The sequence below is a fragment of the Oenanthe melanoleuca genome, chromosome Z, assembly GCF_029582105.1.
Source record: "Oenanthe melanoleuca isolate GR-GAL-2019-014 chromosome Z, OMel1.0, whole genome shotgun sequence".
Classification (NCBI taxonomy): domain Eukaryota; kingdom Metazoa; phylum Chordata; class Aves; order Passeriformes; family Muscicapidae; genus Oenanthe; species Oenanthe melanoleuca.
Genome location: NC_079362.1, coordinates 10,152,379 through 10,173,372, shown reverse-complemented (window position 1 = coordinate 10,173,372; position 20,994 = coordinate 10,152,379). Strand labels below are relative to the sequence as shown.

Below are 20,994 nucleotides of genomic sequence, written 5' to 3'. Positions count from 1 at the left end.
GGCGCGGGGCGGAGGGGCCCGCCGGGGACCCGCCCTTCGTCCCGGCTCCCGCTGCCGCCGCCGCGCCGTGCCCGGGGTCTGCCGGCGCTCGCACCGCTGCCTCTCACCGCGGGCCCGTGCCCGGGCAGCCGATCGCCGTCGCGCCGCTCCCCCGTCCGGCTCCAGCTATGTCCAAGCCGCCCCCTAAACCGGCCAAGCCAGGTGAGGGAAGGACAGAGCGGCCTGGCCCGTCCTCCCCGTGCGGGGCGCGACGCAGCCCGCTGCCTGCTGACACTGAATGGTTTGGGTTTCGGGTCTGCGCTATCCAACGGAGTCTGGGCGAGGGTGGGAGCGGGGCACAGCCGCCCTTCCCTTCCGGACCGCACCCTGCCGCCATGAACCTCCGCGCCGCTCGCTTGTGTCCAGCCCTCCCGTGGCTGGAAAGCACCGACGGCTGCCCTCGGCAGACGCCGCGCCCGCTCCAGCTCGGGAGAAGGCTGGCGAGTGCCCCAAGTCGGAGCCGGGGCACGGGCTCCCCGTGGGGCGGGCTTGGCAGATCCCCTCGCCACGGCCTTCCTGGTCTGCAGCGCGGAGCCGCGGCGCCCAGCGATGGCTCTTGGCGTCGTGGCGTGCCCGGCCGGCTGCAGGAGCTGATCGCCTAGCCTGAAATGCACACGAAACCTTTTACCCTTTTAAGAAACAACGCTGAAATACTCTTTAAGTTTTGCCTCGTTGTTGTACGGATTGGCAATATATTAACGCATAAAATTAGTTTTATAGTCTAGTCGCGTGCAACATTCTTCATCCTAAAGGATGGAATTCACTGTTTTCCCTTGTAGGGCTCCTTACAGCTAAACTCTAGATGTGCTTTTTGAAATTCAGTGTGCACATTGCGCTTTCTAGTGCGTTTAGTCATCGATGTGTAGAGTTTTGCTCTGGTGTCTTTTTGTCAGAAAAATTTACTTCAGAGCTGGTTTTATAAAAAAATTAATAGCAAGCATAGCTTTTTCTAAAAATACATTGAAAAGCCATTGGAAGTTGCGCGGTTTTAAGTCTTAGAATAGAAGTGACATTTTTCAGGTAAATACACATTCTTCTGTCAAAAATTTAACGACTAGCTTTAAGGTTTGGGGTATTTTTAAGTAAAGAATTGATGTGGAAAATGTAATGGCTGTTTATCGTGCTTGTGTATCATCTGTCAATGTAAAAGCTTGAATTATTATTTAGAAATTAAAAATCCACTGTGATTTTAATTAAATAGATAAGACTAGTTGATGTCTCCCAAGACAAGATTATCTGACCCCCAAGAACATCCAAATTTCAGGGTTTTTTTTTGCACTTGGAATACTGTTTGAAATGCCGATGTAAAAAAAAATTATTTCATGCTTAGACTAATTGAGTATTTTAACTAGACAGCTTATAAAACAAGTTCTTAATTTGAAGCCAGATAAGTGCAGAAACAGTTTAGACCATTTAAACCATCACTCTCATCCTGCCTGCAGAAGCAAAATCTGCTAAAGCTCTCTGGCTCTAATTTCATCCTCAGAAGAATTTCCTGTGCCCTGTAGTTTGCTAAGCTTCTTGGAAAACAGCTTACTTTAAATGAAAAAGATGGTAATTAAAGCATTGCAGTTGTGGACCCTTACTGAAAACAATCAGTACTGAGGAAATCTGCAGGCTTCTGAAAGGATGTGGTGTTTCACAGCTGAATATGTGTGAAAAATGGGATTTTCCAATGATGTTGATAACTCAGTTTTCTGTTTTTCAAGAAGATGAGTTAAATTTAACTTAAGATTCTTAAGGAGTGAAAGGCTCTAGTCCTACCTTACTTACTGAGCTCTCAGACGTACTCAGGCATGTTCTGTCTGATACTGTGTCACTCCCTAGTTTGATGGGGTGCAGTTTGTGGTGTGCTTGATCTGATAAAATGCAGACTCTTGTCAAAAGAACAGGTTCCCTACCCCCACCATCCCTTTCTATTCCTTGTAGTTTCGTGACAAGCTGGTGCTCTAACTTTTTTAATGTAAGGTTATCTTTATGTTTATGTAAGGTTATTTTTATGTCTTGTGAACTTGCTGAGCTGGTTTACCAGTATTAGTGCTTGACACAGCAAAAGGAAATTTGTAGGAGAAGGAAAACGAAGAAAATAAGATTGTCTTGCTAATGACTTTCAGAGCTGATTAAAGGTAGTAAGATTAATTTTTCCAAATCCGTAACTTTTGAGGAGAGATTTTATAGCATCTGTTGTGTCAGATTTTTTCGAAGTAATTTGCTGAAAGGGATTGCCCTCTAGCATACTTCAAAATGGCTTTGTAGTTGCACATCTAACATCTGTATGTTAATACGGAATACAGATAATGCACCTTTGATACTGTAATCTAATTTCTTAGGGTTATAGCTAGATGTTATTTAAAGGCATAATTATAGGAACTGCATGTGGTTCCATTTCTACAGCAGTGGAAAGCTGTCTCTTTTGGTTGCATTTTGACCGCGTTTGCTAGAATGTCTTGGTGCCTTTGGTTAAGCTGTGTTGATTTTTCTTCACTGATCATTATTGAGGTGTCAAGTCTATAAGCTCTACCAGGAAACAGCAAGCTGGCTTGCATTGCTGAATAATTTTGCTGTTCAGGACTGAGAAACAAGAGAAACAAGACATTGGTTCCTGTTGTCCATTCCTCTGTCTTTGGGAAATAAGAGTAGATTGGACAGAGAAGGAAGGAAATATTTTAGTGGTGGGGAAGTGAAAATATATAGTGAAATAAATACCCTTTTTAAAACACGAAGTCTTCACTGCTCAACTCAAGGATTTTGGACATTACAGTTGGACAGTGCTTTAAAAATGTGGGGAAAAGGAGATGTGAAGGGGGAAAATCAACTAGCTGTGCCACTCATTTTCTTCAGTACATGAGAGCATTTTTTCTGACAGATTGCTTTTCTGTAAATCCTGTTGCATGCACAGCACATAGGGATTTCAGTTACAGAGAGATGGTTTTGGCATCAACATATATTAGACAATTGTGTTTATGAACACTTGAGCTAATCTTTTAGGTCTATAGTCAGCCCTTGGGTAAGGGGACAAGATTGTTTATAGAGGCTCTAAAAGTCTTTTAACTTATACTGTTTTGTTTTTTTTTAAGAAGTGCTTTGCTTTTTTCATGTAACTCTGTATTGTTATTGTTTTGTAGCTGGGGTTTTTATTTAGACTCACTATCGAAAATAAAAGGGAATGGAGTGGATGTTGAAAATAGCGGAAACATACTTTTCTATCAGCGTTATGCAAGAGTAGAGTTTCCCCTCCATCTTTTAAGAAACCTTTGATGTCTCAAACTTCATAATTCTTTTCAGAGTTCATATCATGTTGGATATTAATCCTGTTTACAAAAGTCCTTTGGATTTCATGAGTTTTAATGGCTTCTGCTTTGTTGTCTGGTACTTAAGCAGTGTCTTCTTGAAGAGTGCTAATTGATGATGTCTTTTTAATTAGAGCCTTATATACTGTGCAGCAAAAGCTTTTGGGGTGATGAAAGGGGTGTATTTTGAAAAAACCTAGCATTCATATTCACAGTAAGGTTTATTGATCCTGGCGTAGAGTTGACACAGCATTTATATTTTATGGAGAAAGACCAGCGTTTGTACCAAGGAAATTAGATTTTTAAATTACTCCAGTTGAGAGGGAGGCAGGAGGAAACATATGGATTGAACATAATGGGTTGCTACCTCAAAGCAGTTTTGTTGACTTTTCTCCCACTAGGAGCCATCAGAGTTAAAAGTAGGATTCCGGACACGAATACTTTGTTTGAATCACAAACAAGTTCATCTCAATTCTAGAGTAGGAGCTGGGGCAGCATTTACAGGAGCAGGGTACTTGCATCGAGTCACATGCCTAAGGCCTTGGTAGTAGGCTTAAATTTGACATAAGTGATGGTGGTTTGGGTTTCTTCTGTGCTGAAAGAAAGGCTTCTGATAGCTAGGAAGATGTGAGCATGTAAATGTTGGGAGTTACACTGCAATCATCAGGTCTAAGGGGAGAAAAACATCAGAGAAACAAACAATTCCAGTAAGTCTGCTTTCAATATGAATTATAAACTTTCATTTCTGACCTCAAACCCTCTTATTACTGCACGTTGCTGGGACCTCCAGCAGGCTTCCTGCAAGTGAAGGCATGCTGGTATTCATAAAAATAAAATTGATAAGAAACAGAAGATTTCAGCATTGGGCTATGACAGTGACATTGTGTTCACTTGTATCTTCTGTGGGAATGTTTTTGCTTGTGATTTTCTGTAATGAAATGATGTTTGTTCCTTCCATTCCAGGTACTGATTAGTGCAGTCCTGGATACCCCAGTTTGTCATCTAGGCTGGTACCAGTCTATCCTTTGCATTCTTTTTAATATGTTCCTAAACAAAATCCTAGGATTGCTTGCTTGTCTTTTTTAATATGCCCTTCCCTCCCTCCCCCAACATGTATTCTCTGTGTTCACTTCCCCTTTCTAATAAGCATTACTTAGAAGTTGAAGATGGTTCTCTAAACAGTGGGGACTCCACCTTTTTCTGTGTTAGTTGTGGCAATCCTTAAATGCTGTGTTAACTCTGCTGTGTCTGTGAGCAAAATGCCAAAGCACAAACGGCACTCCTATAAAAAATATTTCCAGTACTTTTGTCCCTGTCTGGAGACCTGTGTGCAAAGCACCTTGTTTTAAAATTCCGAATGCTGGAGGCTTGGGGCAGAGAGGCTAGAAGGCTTCCCGCAGGAAAAGGACCTGGGGGTGCTGGTCAACAGCTGGCTGAACATGAGCCAGCCCAGGTAGCTAAGATGGTCACTGGCATTCTGGCCTGCATGAAGAGTGTGTGGGGAGCAGACAGTAACTGTCCCCCTATATTGGGTACTGGTGAGGTTGCACCTCAAGTCTTGTGTCCATTTCTGGGCCCCTCACCACAGAAAAGGCATTGAGGAGCTGGAGAGAGAGTCCAGAGAGTGGCCATGGAGCTGGTGAAGAGTCTGGAGAGTAGGTGGTATGAGGAGTGGCTGAGGGAGCTGGGAGTGTTTAGCCTGGAGGAAAGGAGGCTTGGGGAGACCTTAGTGCTTTGTACCACTATCTGAAGAGAGGTTGTAGTGAAGTGGGTGCTTTTTTCTTTTCCGGAGTGACAGGACAAGAGAAAACAGCCTCAGGTTGTGCCATGGAAGTTTAGGTTAGATACTAAAGAAAATTTCTTCACTGAAAGTATTTGTCAGATATTGGAACAGGCTTTGCATATTTTTTTCCTTTTGGGCCATTTGTTACAGGAAGGGGTTCAAATTAATTGTTTTCAATCAAGTTGGTGCTGGAGTAACTGGTTCTAAACTATTTCTGTGCAGCTTTATGGCAGCAAGTAGAAGGGTGGCTGATGAGGGCCCAGGATTAGCTTGAACCGTTTGAGAAGCTTGATAGACTTGTGGTTTTTTAACTAACTGTAGATTACAATAGTCAATTCTGATTTTCTACAGCACAGAGATTATCCCTCTGTGTACTGTAGGCACTAACAGTGTTTTGTGACACACAGTGAGTAGGTTCATCTTGAGTTATTCTGATTTTTGTAGTAGTCTTGAGCTACTCAGTCTTAATATAGCTAATCAAAAGATGTTGCATCAGGATTGATATCTGATTAGTAGCATCTTGTTCGAGTCAGTGAGATTTGATTATGTCTCTCTATGGCAGATGCTAACAAAAGACTCATGTCAGTCCAGTGGGGCCAAGCCTTGGTAGCTCCTGTGAACGTTTACTTACTACCATCATTATTTTGTTTAAAGAATATGTGTTTTAAACAAGGACTGTGTGGAGTGTTTTTTTTGTTCGAGGATGTAGTATTAATTGACAGCTAATGAAATTTCATTATCTCCCCTTTGGTGTTGAAATTTCAGCCTAACACCAATAACACATTACTAAGTAAAACCATGCAGGCGTAGGTTGGGTGGGTTTTTTAGGTTTGGGGTTTTTTTAATGTTTTTGTTTTTTGTTTTTTGTTTTTTTTTTTTCTTTTTTAGCTTTTCTTTTGGAGGTTGAAAGCAAATGAGAGTGGAGAATGTTTTGTTGGTAGAGTGGATTTTAATGCTAATGTCTGTGGCAGTTTAGAGAAGCTAGAGCAAAAGAAGAAAGGAAGTGGGGAAAAAAAAGTCACTGTGAGAGAAACAGTAACTCCTTGTTGCTGTGCTCTTTACTTAGCACTTCTTTGGAAGCAATCTTCTGTTAATGAAGCTGCAATTGATTAAAAATAAACCTCAACTTTGCAAGAAGAAAACTAAAATCTTACAGTCTAGAAAGTGGTGTTTTGGTTTTGTGAGGTCTTTTAATTACTTAGCATTATGAAGCACCGGGTATCTCTCTTCAGTGCCGTCAGAAGCTGCATTTTTAAGCTGTTGTTACTGTTCAGTTTCTCTGCTTCATTGCTTTTATGCGCTTTGCGGGGAAAGGATCATCTTAGAATTATGAGATGCACATTTCCCTTCCTCAGAAAAGCTGGAGAAGTTTATAGGTAAGTTATTCAAAATAAATTAAATGTGTGGGGTCAGCCCAACCTGATATTAGTTTTATGTGGCTAGTTACAGAGAATAGTTAGTTTGACTCCTTTACCATGGTGCATTGCAGAGGGAGGGTTTGGCAAGTTGTGACTTGGGAGATTTGTATGCTAAGAGTATTTATATTTATTTAGTATGTATAATAAGTTACCTTTTTTGCTTGTCAAGTAGCTGTTTTGTAGATGTTTAATGCAAATTCCATAAGAAGGGAGAAGACAATCTTATGACTCAAGTTTGGGGTTTGTGAGACTGAAATATTACTGGTTAATGTCTCAAATTTGCAAAAGCAGGATGTTCTTTGCTGATGATGTGGAAGATAATAGTCCAGGTGGAGAGAGCATGAGCACCAGATGATTACACAATCATGACTACAGGGAACCAACCCGTGTTTATCAAGAAGCTGGTGTTCAAGCCAGATAAGGGAAGAGGCTAATAAGAAGTGTTTTATCATGTCTTCCCTTACTCAGCTGGCTCAGGTGTGAGGACTCCCTTCTGTGAGGAAGGTGTCAGATTTCACACTAAGCCTGAAGGTATTCATCCCTGCTGGTGTGGTATTAAGAGCTCAACTATGCTACTTGAAAGGCAGCTATCATGTCCTAGAAGGTGCCATAAACCATCCAAAACCCCAGCCCCAGACCAATATCTTAGGCCTTCCTCCGAAGGACTGCAGGTGATCCACAGTGTTGTGTCTGAGAGTGTTAATTTCCACTTCCCCTGCAAAGGTACCTGGGCATTCCCACCTGAACCTGAGCATATGTTAAAACATTTGATTTTTGTGCTTCATGGGTTTTTCCTATGGATCAGGGTTGTGACCATCACTTTGATGTGGACATCACATGGACATCAAAATTGTTTGTCTTGTCTCTGGGCCTGTAGTGTATAGAGTAGTAGTGATATCTTTCTATTCTTATTCTTTCTTTCTGTCTTTCTTCCCCTAACTTCTTCTGGAATTATATTGTAAGCCAGATGAAAAAGTTCTAATCAAGGCCTTAGGCCCTGTGTTTGGTTAAATTAAAGCTGACTGAGTTAGAGTTTCTGAAGTGCCCTAGTTTGTCTGGATTTTACTTTAAAATTTGCCAGCTATCTAATTCTACCATAATGTTCTGAAAGGTTGCGTGTAAAGGTTTGTTATTGAAGATTTTTGTTGTTTCTCCTGCACACTTCTCTAGATTACTCAAACAACCTTCCCCTAAACCCACCAAGCAAACCAGGGCATAACAGGACCAAAAAGAAGAACACTTTAAATCTGTCCCTGTGCTAAGAAAAATATTTGTTGTGCGACATATCGCTGCCCTGTGTTTCCATGTATTTAGCTCCTAAAAGGCATACTCCTCTCATTAATCATGCTGAGAAAAAGGTAATTTATGTGTGCCTGGTGCCTTGAAACTTTAAGAAAGTAGGTATGTTCTGTGTTCTAGTTACTTTGTCCTTTAAAAGTATGAAGTGTCAGTCAACTTTAGTAGGTTCAAATCAGTGCTAATTACTGGTTCACTGTCCTACACGAATCTTTAAACATGGTTTGTACTAGAGAGATGGTAGTAAGTGGAAGCAGAGTGAGACCTCAGGTGCTTTCTAACTTTTTACATCTTCAAAAACAGAAATTATTGCCAATGCAAGCTCTGTCTGCATTCTTAGAGATAGGTATTGCTAGATAAAAGTACTTCCAGTGATTACAGGTAGCCGTGTGCCTAATAAAATGCAATTTCTTTGTGTTTGCAGAGCTGGGATTCAAGTCTAATGTGCCCTTTGCATGCTAACATTTTGTTATTTTAATCTTCTTGACAAAATTTTTGCATTAGAATTTGGTACCAAAAATCCATTACAAATGTAAAGTCCCCTTGTTCTAAGCTCTTAAATGAAGCAAAGTAAATAGAAAGTAAATATCGAGAAATTTTTAAAAGATTGGTGCCAGTAATGAGTAATGTTTAACTTCAATATAAGGTACTATTAAATTAACATGAACCATACTTGTAGTTCTGTAGATGCAGAACTGTACTTTATATTTCATCACAAAAGAATGTTTTAGCATGTGTTCGTCTGTCTGTGACACCAGAGTTGGAGATTTGGGGAAGTAACTCCCTGTTTCAGGTTTATAGAATTTTTAAAAAAACCCACGAACAAACAATGAATTGCCTTTTGTTTGAACAATATATCAGCTATACTGTAATCAGCATCAGTATTCCCAGTCTTGTCTCCACAGGGCAATAGCTTTAGAAAATCTGTTGGTACATTTGCAGTACATTAATATGAAAGACATATGCAACATATAAATGCGTATTTCCTCCTTTTCCCTGTCTTCTGCTGTCTTCTCATTTCCCCTTTTAATATTTCTTACTCTTCCCTTTTGTTGCCCATTTCCTCCTCTTACTTACATGAAGCTCTGAAGACTGTTGTGTGATGGTTGCAGTCTCCATAGTTGTTAGTGTGCAGTTCTGTATTTTGTTTTTCTGTCTTATGTGTGAAAAAGCCAAGGAGAAAGGTACTCCTGTCTTCCATCCTGTTTTGTCATCTCTTGTTCTTTTTTCTTTTATTTTTTTTTATTCCTTTACTTTTTCTCATTGTTGCTTGGCTTCTCCACAGCTGCAGTTCATGTTTCATGCTGAAGCTCTTTGGTTCAGGATGCAGTACTGTCCTTGTTCATCATCTCTGTATAGGTAGTAAACATCAGTCAGGTTTCATTCTTTTTAGCAGTTGCCACAGTTGCAAGTATTTTGTTTCTGGGGCAAAGGTTTGAGAAGTGTTGGACCTTTTATGTCTAGGAAGTGGCTGTTGTGTGAAAAAGAGAACCAACCAATAAAGCCAAATTGAATTTCTGTTATTAATATTAGGAACTAGGAGGAGCAATTACATATTGGAAAAAAATGTACAGTATCTACATGCACTTGGCGATATGTTTACACAGATTCATTTCATGTTTGTAGTTTTACATACAATTAGTAAAAAAAAAGCCTGAGAATAGAGAACTAGAGAAATGTTTTCTTAGTAGTTGTGTCTTGGCAAGTATGCCTTGACACTGCTGTTGCTAGGGAATATCCAGAGGCATTTGAACATATAATCTAAGAGCCACCCCAGAGGATGCTGCAAATGGCAGTTGGGTACCATCCTCTTTTCTCAAGGTGGTCAGCATATTCCGCTCCAGAATGTCATTTCTAAAGCCCTTAATTGAACTTTTTAAAATGATGGCTTTTTTGAGTATGATTATAGATACTGGGATAATAAAGCCTACATCTAGCAGGGAAAAAAAAAAAGACCAAAAAAATTCTAGAGATCATGGTTCTTAAAAATGTAAGAGCTTATACTTGAGACCTACTCTGTCTTTACTTGCTTAGCTCCATTTAATAATACGCTTTATTGTACAGTATAGCCTTTGGTAGTAAGTTCTTCAGTTTCTCTGAGTACACCGAATAGCCTGGACCTAAGTAGCACTTTCTCCTGATGGATCAAACACTGCTTCAGTCACAAGTTAATTTGTATAAACACATATAGTGTAGAACCTGTGTGTAACCTACATTTGCAAGCTTAGAACATTTAAAAGTAAATAAACCTACATGCTTAAGGCTTCAAATACCTAAAAGTAAACAATACAGAACAGTCTGTGTAATACAGTCCTCCAGTAAGTCCAGTGGTTTGGCTGATTAAATTATGTAATATACATGTTCCTTCTGTATTTGTACTTCTGTTCATGCTCTTCAAAAAAATCTTTTGAATTTTTAAAAACAGGTTGTAGGGAAGCTTCTTTTGCAGTTTATGCAGTTTAATTTGAATATCTCTGATTAAGGTTATCTTTTTCATGGCTTGAATAATGCTTGCAGTCTCTTTCAAAGTGCCCTATTAAAACATCTGTTAGCCACTTACTGGAATTGCAAACCCTATGCCTTATAAGCATCTAAATAGAACAGGACATTGGTTGTACATTAAATAGGATTTTGTGGCCATTTGTCATTTTTCTTTATGAATTCTGTGTTACTGCATTACTTTCCTAATAATAACTGTAAGTAAGCGTAAGAACATGTTGATGACATTGGTCATTGGTTTGTTTCTTTCTTCTTCATTCTTTGTCATTTGATTTTATATTAGTAATTTGATTTTATGTTAGTAATAAAGATACATACAGCATGTATGAGTGTGTGAGGGTAGGTATGAGTGAAATTACTCTTCTCCTCAGAAATCAATGACAGCAATTCTGTTGCTCGATGAGCTGTAAAGACTATATTAAATGTGTAGAAGAGGCTACTTACATGTAACTGATCAGGTGCCCAGTTTCCTTCATAACCCATATTGCTGGGTTTTTAACTCAAGACTGCTGAGTCTCTTCATCATTATTTTCTTTGATAAAAGGTATTGCATTCAGCAACCAGCATTGAGCTTGAAGGAAAGGAATGTGTTTGGATTTAAGGGTGCATGTATTTGGATTTAAAGGCATGATACTAGTACTGACTTTTTTTTTTAATTGTTTTGTTTTTATTTTAGGCCAGGTTAAAGTATTCAGGGCCCTGTATACGTTTGAACCCAGAACGGTAAGTATGTCTAGACTTCAGAGGTTTGAAAATCTTACTTTTAACCTTGTCTATAATACTTCTTCAGTTCTGCTGTTATGGACATATTAGACTTATTGTACTAAATTTTGAATAAAATGTTGATGTTGATAGTCATTCTTAATGTGAATAAAACTGTCTGGTTAATCATCTTTTAAGATCTGCTCTGTTTAAAAGCAGCATGCTTTCTTCTGTAGTATCAGCTACCTACGATCAAAGATCAGAAATCTTAAATAATTTGTTTTTACTTCCAAACACAACAATGGTAGTTGAGACCTAAGAGATCTAGAGAACTAGGACCAACCAAAAAGAGGATGAAGTTAACAAACTTAAGATATATTTCACTGCTTCCTTTGCACAGTGCTTTGCTGGAAAGGCCACAGACTTTCTGCATTCTTAAGAAAGTTACTGATCCAGAAAGTTAGCTGTAAGCAAGTCAAACTCTGGACTGTCCAGCTCTTGTCTAGATGACAGAGAATTTGAGTTTTGACTGAAGAGATGAATGTCTTCTGACTTGTCCTGGTTTGAAGGACAGGTGTGTGCCAATAAAGGCAGAAGCTTCTCTTTGAAATGGAGAATGTAAACCAAATTATTATAATTTTTTCTCCAAATTATTATAATTTTGAAATTCAAGAGGCTCTCAGGCAAAGATATGGGAATTAGGAATAGCAGTTCTTTACTAGGAAAAAAAATAGAAATACAGTATCACAAAGAACAATCACAAAAACACTGTCGGAGTCAGAATACAACCTGACACCCCATCAGTCAGGGTGTTGGTAGTAGTACCATTAAATGGTGGCAACAGTCCTCCTGCACTGACAGATGTGGTTCAGCTGCAGCAGTGCTCCTGTAGAAGGGTGCAGTTTTCCTCTGAACGTCCAGGGATGATGTGGAAAGGTCCAGTTTTCCTCTGGAGTCCAGTGGAAAGAAGATATCTTGCTGTTCAAAGTCTCAGTTTTTTATCTAGGTAGGAAAAGCTTGGCTCCTCCCCCTGGCTGGAGCATCTCTCAATGGGATGATGTCATTTTATCAGTCATACAGTGGGACTGAATGGGCCAGCAGCAGATGATACCTTCCTGGAGGGAGGATGGCTTGTGGAAAAGATAAAGATGATTACCCCACCTGGTTTTAAAGATGGACCATTAGCAGATAATATGTGCCACAGAGATAAGGGTCACTGCCCCACCTGGCTTCAACAGATGGTGATAGAATACACATTTCTGGCCACATCCTATATTGCAACCCAAGACGGACTTATCCAGGCATTTATTTTTCCTACATACACACATTCAAATATATTAGTTTTTTTTTTTTCTTTCTTTTTTTTAAAGCCAGATGAGCTGTACTTTGAAGAAGGAGATATCATTTACATCTCGGACATGGTGAGTCTAAGACATGTGGACTTAATATTTCTGAGATGCAGTATATCCCATCTTAAATATTTTCCCTTTTCTCTGCAGAGTGATACAAATTGGTGGAAAGGAACTTGCAAAGGGAGAACTGGACTAATTCCAAGCAACTATGGTAAAGTATAGAATATTTTTATTTGGTAAGATCATTCATAATCAAAGAAAATCACTAAATAAAAATATATCTTTTCAAAAACAAACCACAGTATTGGTACTTAAGAGTACTCCACCATGTATTTCAGAATACATCTGTCTGTGGTATCAGTCACCACTGTATATCAGCAGTGGACAAGCTGCCTCATCTTTTTATAATCTAGGGACAGCTTGAGTTTGCTGGGTGTTCATGTTTCTGGTTATACACTTAACAGATACTGAGATAGTCTCAGTTTTGAGGGGAAGAACACTTGGATCTGAAAAATGGAGTTTTTTTGCCTTTTGTTGTTTTTTAGTGAATATATTCTGCCATAGAAAACATTTATTTCTTTGGGTTTGCACCCATTAATATCACACATGTATTTGGACTGAATAGAAACTGCTTTTTCAGATTCAGCTAAAATCACTTAAAAGCCACAAGAACAGACAACACAACGCAATTACTCCAAACCCTGCCAGGAATCGTAGGCAGAATAGCAGTTCTCATGACAGATTGCATCACAGCTGCCAGTGTGACTTAGGTTGATCCATGTTGTCCCTTCTTCAATAGAAGACATTATAGTAGCAGTGCTTTGTTTCCCTGCCCTGTAGTTAGTAGAAATACATTAATAGAAATCTGGTATAGTCATTGAGGCTACATCAAATTTCACTTTAGTTGTGACTTCCAAACTGACTCTCTCTTGCTGTCTGCCAGAGAAGAAGACTACTTTATATATGCTGCATATCTACATTCAAATTTCTTTATAATATTAAAGTGTGTTAAATTTAAAATAAACCAAACAATCTGTTCATTCATGTTCCCACTGAGATAATTTGTAAAGCTTCAATTTTAGACCAGGGTAGGAGGGGTCTCTGTCCACACATTTGCAAAAATTCCATGTATAAGCAGAACAGAAGTTTTTTGCAGACCTTAAGAACTTAGGAACTTAAGAACTTAGGAACACATCTTCTGATTTAGGCCAATTGTGCAATGTGATGCTGTTTGAAGTTTCCACAAGATTTTCTCTGTACAAGTTTCCCATACGCTAGAAATTAAAGTGCTTATCACTAGTCTGTCACTCACAAATCTCTCTTCATTTTAGAATCAAGTATGTTTTATTTCCACACGGGTGTCAAGTATGTGTTTCAGAAGTAGTTAGAATTTACTCTTTTATTCCAGTGGCAGAGCAAGCAGAGTCTATTGATAATCCACTGCATGAAGCTGCCAAACGAGGTATGTTTATTGTTTTAGTTGTGTAATGCTTAAAGATTATTTGCTTGTTTTCTACTATAATAACAATAATAATATATTTAGAATTAAGATGCTCTGGCTGTTTTGGTTGTCTTGTTTCTTGAGCAAGTTATGTAAGTTTTACAGCTTTGAAAAGGTGAGATACTGTCTAGTAGAATTGCCATTCAGTCTATACACAGATAAAGTGTGGTACCATCCATTTAACTCCTTGGGATATAAGAGTCTTCGGGGAATGAAAGAAAAGATATTTGGTATGACTTAGCATGACTTTGGTATGACTTGATATAACTTGGTATGACTGGTTGTTCAATTAATTATAAATGTTGTTGCTAATCGCTTCCTCTCATCATAAGTTCATGGGACGACTGACACCATTTAGAAAGTACTATTTGCCTATAATGGTTATTTTAACTTTCCAAAGGAAAAAAGATAACCAAAACTGATTTTGTCTTTCAGGCAACCTGAGCTGGTTGAGAGAGTGTTTGGATAATCGAGTTGGTGTCAATGGCTTAGACAAAGCTGGAAACACAGCTCTGTATTGGGCATGCCATGGAGGCCATAAAGGTATTAAAATATTATTTGAAATTATTGTTCTCTGGTTTCCTTGTTATGTTTTTTAGGGTGATTGATAAAATTGCAGTGCTAAATAATAAAGCCAGGATTTTTTCAATGTAATTCTATTTCTTTTTAATAAAAATCAGGCTAGGAGGGAGGTTCAGCTCCATCAAGTACTGTGTGTTTTGTTGTTGCTGTTGAAGCAGGCATGGTCATTACTGTAACTTAGAGGCGGAGTAGAAGAAGGGCAGATCAAAAAGAATTGTGGTATTATTTGGGGTATTTCATGCGGAAACATTTTTTATGACTAATTGTTGTTTGCCCAATGCAGTCTGATTTACAGATTTTCATTAGCTGATTTGATTGGTGTTTCATTGAATCTTAACTACAATGAATGCAAAAATAGCATAATTCATTTTCACTAAATTCTTCTTTTATCATCTCTCCCTGTTTTCTGCAGATGTTGTAGATGTCCTGCTTACCCAGGCAAACCTAGAGTTAAACCAACAGGTAGGTTGTACCAATAGATCCTTAGAGTAGAGGTGTGATGTTACTCACCCTTGGCAGAAGCTGAAAGGTTTTTTGCTGCATTTTAATCCTGTTGCTTTTCCCTCTAACTCCACAGAACAAATTGGGAGACACAGCTTTGCATGCTGCTGCATGGAAAGGTTATGCAGATATTGTAGAGATGCTGCTGGAAAAGGGTAAAGATCTTCACCAAGGTTTCAACAATCTGTGTGCAGACTAGATTCCTGAATGTTTTTTAATTTGTTTTTCTCAAGTGTTTCTGTATTACTCAGGTACAGTCATTAGCCAGCTCACCTGTCTGACTTGCAGGAAAAGTCATGCAGAAAATTCTGGCAGCTGTTTGAAAGGTGCTCAAGATAATTTCATCCTGCTTTACATACAAAATTTGGCACTTAAACCCCAGAACATCAATGACATCTGCTTCTTAAAAAGGAAGAGCAGCCAGCAAGTTCAACTGTAGCTTATGCAAGAACATCTGTATCTTTTGGTCTGCTTCAGAGCAGTCAATAGCTCAGATTCCTGTGTCCATTACTGTTCTACACACATTAGTGAAATTCATATCATAATGACATTGGTTGAGAAATAACTGGGATCATGATTCATGATGAAAATTTTCTTCATGAAGGGGCAAGAACAGACCTGAAAAACAATGAGAAGAAACTGGCTTTAGATATGGCAACAAATGCAGCTTGTGCTTCCTTGCTTAAGAAGAAACAGAGTGGAGGTATTTCTGATTTTGTTTTTCTGATAATTTTACTTCTGGAGAATTAATATGTTAGCCAAATACCAATATACTGATAACCATAAAAACCATTTGTGAGGTATGTGGGCTAAGAATTGTGTTTGGAAGGGAGGGTGTTTGGATGTTTGCTTGAGAGGGTTAGTTTAGAGCTATGATATGAACATGGTTTCATATGCCACCTTGTGTCAGCAAGAGGCAAAAGAGTTCAGAAGATGTGAAAATGGCAAGGGAAGAGATGAAAATAGAAGACCGGCCCTTGAGACAGAAAGAAAGCAAGGATGGAAACTCTTTTAAAAGTAGCATACTTTTGCAAGAATAAAACAATGTGCTTTCTCCATATGCTTGTCTGTTCCTCCAAACATAAGCCAAACAAGCACCAATCTATGATCCTCCTTTTCTTACAGCTAAATTTTCTTACTTTCTTATCTCTGTCTCTGACTGATTGTCTTAACAGAGAAATAAAGAAAGAATGCTTTCAGGTGTTCATCAAAATGGTCTCACTGTCTCCCACTGTGTAAATCTCCTAATAGCATAGTGTCTGTGTCCAAAATAGTTAAGGAAGCTATTTTAAACAGTTGAACAAAGACTGAATTGTTTAGTATTGTGTAACTGCTGCTGTCTGTAGCTTTCAGGAGGTTGAAGTTAGGATAGGAGCTCTTAAGTGAAACAAGAAATTACTTGAAAAGACAGGCAGGATTACAGTCAGTTTTGGTGGGATATGCAGTGCAACAATTGCATCGTCAGACTAGTGAGAACAGAGGGAACCAGTAGGAGCCTAGAGGTTATGGTAATTAAATGGAGGAATAGCTGACTGCAACTTGAAAAGGCCTGGAAGAGCAGCTGTAGCAAAAATACTGTCCTGCTCTTTGGTGGAGGTAAAATCAGGAAAGGGTAGAAGTCCTTCTGTGTGTATGTGTGTCTATATATATATATATATATATATATATATATATATATATGCATTCATTCATACATATATATTATAATTGTATAGATATAAATATTATATTTATAATTATATATATAATTATACAATTTTTTCCTAAAGTTACTTGGTCACTGTTAGGAACAAATCATCTTTGCATGTTGATTGTAGACAGCTGGTACAGGTGTTTTCTCTGTTCTGATATCTCAGTAATTATACTAATGTTTTATTTCCTGATATTAAGTAACTAATCTACATAACTAATCTACTTCTTCACTCCCTTTAAATTAATTTTGTTTCAATTACTGACTGATTTTTTTGTCATTAGTCTCCTCATCTATCAGCAGTCTCTGGTAATGTCACATCATCCTTTTTTGCTTGCTTTGATGTAACAGGTGATATTCTCAGCCTAACTGCAGTTTCAAAAACAAGTTCCTTGTTAGTTTTTCTGTCTCAGCTTGGTCTTTTATAGTATCTGTGGCACCACTGATCCATACATTTTTCCTGCATGTTTTATTTTCTTGGTTATTTTCACAAACTTAATTCTTCTGTCTCTTGAGTCTGCATTTAAGTATTTCCAATGTCCGGAAGTAAAACGTTCTTTTTCAGAGATTCAGTTCTGTATCAGCAGTCTTCTCTTGTTCCTGTTTACTTAAGACTTCTATTATTGTCCATCTCTAAAACTGTTTTATTGGAGGAAGCTTACTTTGTATCCACTTCAATGTTCAGATTTGTTTTACACTTACAGACAGATACTCAAATATCAATGCTGAAGTACATTCTAAAGAACTAAAATTATTAAAATCATATCATAGAAATGCAAAAAGATTATGTTAATTGTGCTGCTGAGCAAGGGAGCAGAAGAAATGTACAGAAGAAATTTAGTCTGTACTCTCTTGAAGTATGTCCCCTTGAGCACAGGGCTCTGCAGTTTCTTTTCTTCCTGTTCTCCCTTTGCTGCTTCTCCTCCTAAAGAAGAGAAACATTATTTTTTCACTTAGATTTCTTTTCTCAAAACGGTTGAGCAAGTTAATTTTAAACTTACTCATTTTTCTTGTTCCAGAAATCTAGGATGACATGTTTATCACTACTGTGAATTATGTCAGTCTTGTTACTTCTGTGCCTGGTATTTTTAATACTTTTTTAAAATTTTGTTTCTTTCCAGGTGCTGTCCGAACATTGAGTAATGCAGAGGAATACCTTGATGATGAAGACTCCGATTAGCTTTTTTAACTTAGTGTGTAAAGCTATAACTTGCATTGTCTCTGTCATTTTCAAAACATATCTTCACAACCCTAAAAATATCTCACTTAGAGTATCGCAGTATAGCCTATAAATGAGAGGGTGAAATCATGCTTTGCAAAGGAGTAATCTTAATAGCCAGAAGATGTCACATTTTAAATCAGAATTCCTTTTTGGAATTATCACAGAGAAAGTGTGGCACGCCATTATCACTGAATGGGCAGAGGACCATCTTCTAAACTCACAGGTTTCATCTCAGGCCATCCTAGCAAGTGCCTTGTATCTGGAGTACTGAAAGCTCCTTGTGGGACAGCAGGACACCTCTGTTAACATTTCCCCAAATCTCCCTGGGTATATTTTCCTTTGTGCAGCTAATACTGACAGTCCATACTGGCTGGCAGGCATAAATGGAGATTCTGCTGTCGAGACGGGCCATTGTTTGCCTTCATGGAGGACAGCATTACAGGGTCTGGGTTTTAATTTTGGTAAAATTTTTTTCCTTTCCTTTCTCTAGCCTTCTAAGTAAGGTGCAGAATGACCTGAGACAATCTGCCTCAGGAATGCTTTGTCTTCTCTATTGCTGTGGGCAAAATCCCTGAAATGTTAAGCAGGTGAAATGCTTGCTTAAGTCAGGTTTGCTTTCGAAATTCACTTGGACTTTGTGGCTTGATTATTTTGCCTTTTGAAGTGTATTATGCTGAAAGTATTTGTAGTGAAAGTAAGACAAAATATTTTTCTATTTATCCTGCCTAATTTTTTTTAAATACTTATCTCTGGCTTTTATTTTTTGCAAGTGCTCTTATGTCTTGTCCTAAATTACCTCAAAGTTTAAGTGTGTTTGAAGTAATGAGGGAAGATGTGCATCAAATATACCGCAGGTATCTTTAGAAGAGATACCTGAAGCTGAATAAACATTTTTAAAATGTATTGCTGCTTCCTGTGAATTAAAGAAAAATGGAAAATAAATTCAGCCACTTTCAAATTTCTTTGCAGTTAAAAAATAGTACTTCCTTCAGATTGCTCAAGTAGCTGTAGCCGAGTATTGCACATTACTGAGAGATACTTTCTTATTGTGATGGTAAGTAAATGTTACAAGTATTTGAGATACAATCTCATTTTCAATATTTTGTTGCTAATTTCTCTAATAGAGAGCTCTAACAAATTCTAACACAGTATGTGAAACTAAAACAAAACAAAAAAAAGAAAAAAATAGGAAAAAAAGCTCTTGTGAAAGACTGGGGATAAATAAAAAGTTCTTGTGGAAGTGTGGGGATAAACTAAAATCACACTAAGTATTTAAGATATTTTAAAAAGTCTAGAGCACTCCTAATTTTCCATTTTTAAAAATACATTGAGCCAGATTTTTAATTTTTATCATCCTGGAAAGAGCTAGATGCCAGGAAAGCTTATTAAGTACTTACCAAAGAAGGCAGTGTTTTGTTGACCAGAACTGTTTTAAGATGGGGACATTGCACAAGCAGTCATCTACAGATGTAATTCTAGACTGTTTAAATGTAAAAACTATAGAACAAATGTTTTAGCCCTATGCAATACTGTGGTTAAATGGTGATGTTTTATTTTGTGTGAACTTGAAGACCGTAGAGGGAAAAAAATAAAAACCAAAGCAACCAAGTTTTTCTCTGTAGCTTTCATTAGAACAGTTGTTGAACGTAACTCATAATATTTAAGACTGTTCTGGTTCACTTTTAATCAGCCATCTCTTTTACAAGCTCAGCCTTTTATCATAGTTTAGCAACATATTATGCTGCATACTGTTGATTAAAATTATGCAATTTCAAAGTGCAAGCTTTAAAGTCCTGTAATGAGAGGCAAGAAGGTTCAGGTATCTGTTACATGAGTATTTTTCCTGTATAAACAAAGCTCACAAGCTTAAAATTCTTCAGTGTCACAGGACATGGAGAGAATGGCTCAAGTCACTGTTTTTTCTGTTGAGCTTTGGAGGCAGAATCTGTATTCATAAATAACTCTTAATGTAATGTGTTCTGCTGCCATGGGTTCAGCAGCCCACAAGGAGATGTTATGCTCATGTCTGTGTAATTAACAGCTGCCAGAAGACCCTGTGTTCTTCTGTAGACAGATCTAAGTTCTGCACAGGAATGGTGACAGAAGCGCAAGTTGAGCCCAAGGACTGCATCCCAAGTTCTTGCCGGAGTGTCCTGAAGGAAGCACCACAAGGCACCTAAGGAGTGCTGTCATTTGTTTCCAGGACAAAAATTACCGCTTTTGGTTTTTTTCCCCCACAACTTTGTTTTTCTTTATGAAACTGTCTATTCATCTTGTGAAATACAAATCACTGTGAAAGCTTTGAGGCAATAAATTACTTTTGTCTAAGTCCAGGAGTAAAGTTTTGATTAAAAAAAACCAAAAAACAACACAACAATAAACAAAAACCCCAACAAACAAAAAACCCCAAAACAAATGCCTTACAGGTAGAAAAAATTACAGCTGGAGTAAGCTGACACAATGTCTTATTAGTTATACAAACCTACTTGCTCCCCCTACTTTTCTTTGATAATTATACCACTACAGACTTACTTAAATTTAAAACTTTTTCCAAAGACAGGTATGTTAAGGTGTGTAACAATAAAAAAAACATAGTTTTTAACAGCAGCAAAAGGAAAGTTTTCAAGCTCATGGTATCTTAGAACTGAACATAAAAGGATATTCTGTCTTGCGTACTCCTGGTTGAATTAATGTGTGCCTTTCTATTGAAAATCAGCTGTGTTCCAGTCAGAAGTTTTGTGCTGTTAGGGAATCGAAATTGTTTGAATTGATTTGAAGCTCTTTGAAACTAAATTGGTAAATTTTGTGTTGGCTTCTTCAGAGGAATCAAATGCTTGATCCCTGTTTTGTAGAAGAAAAAATGGGACATTTACTGCATTGTTTTTAGTATAGTTCTTGAATTCTTGATAATTTTCACGTTAGTATACTTTTTCTAAGACAAAGCCCATCTTACTGAATTCCATTCTTACACATCCCATCAACTGAAATGTAAGTTAAGGTTGTACCAAATGTATAAACCGAGCAGCCCACTTTCTAACGAAGTCTCCAGCTTTGAACCCTGACTTCTAATTTCTGAAGACACTAATGTGTTTCTTGTGTTTGAGTTTTATTTCAAGGGC

At 38.0% G+C, this 20,994-nt stretch overlaps 1 protein-coding gene across 1 annotated transcript; it reads left to right on the top strand.

Moving 5' to 3' along the window:
* Positions 1-25: 25 nt before the first annotated feature.
* On the top strand, positions 26-20,203 carry OSTF1 (osteoclast stimulating factor 1). The gene is made up of 10 exons (XM_056514844.1): positions 26-201; positions 11,002-11,048; positions 12,398-12,448; positions 12,527-12,590; positions 13,788-13,841; positions 14,316-14,423; positions 14,875-14,924; positions 15,040-15,118; positions 15,568-15,666; positions 17,775-20,203. The coding sequence occupies exons 1-10, from the start codon at positions 168-170 to the stop codon at positions 17,831-17,833; spliced, it is 645 nt and encodes a 214-aa protein (XP_056370819.1). The 5' UTR covers positions 26-167; the 3' UTR covers positions 17,834-20,203.
* Positions 20,204-20,994: the final 791 nt, after the last annotated feature.

What these genes read in the sequence shown, in the direction of transcription:
- OSTF1 (XM_056514844.1), top strand. Translation starts at nt 168, where the DNA reads ATGTCCAAGCCGCCCCCTAAACCGGCCAAGCCAG. An exon ending in CCCTAAACCGGCCAAGCCAG is followed by an intron (nt 202 to 11,001) that starts GTGAGGGAAGGA and finishes TTTTTATTTTAG; the next exon opens with GCCAGGTTAAAGTATTCAGG. An exon ending in AGAGATGCTGCTGGAAAAGG is followed by an intron (nt 15,119 to 15,567) that starts GTAAAGATCTTC and finishes TTCTTCATGAAG; the next exon opens with GGGCAAGAACAGACCTGAAA.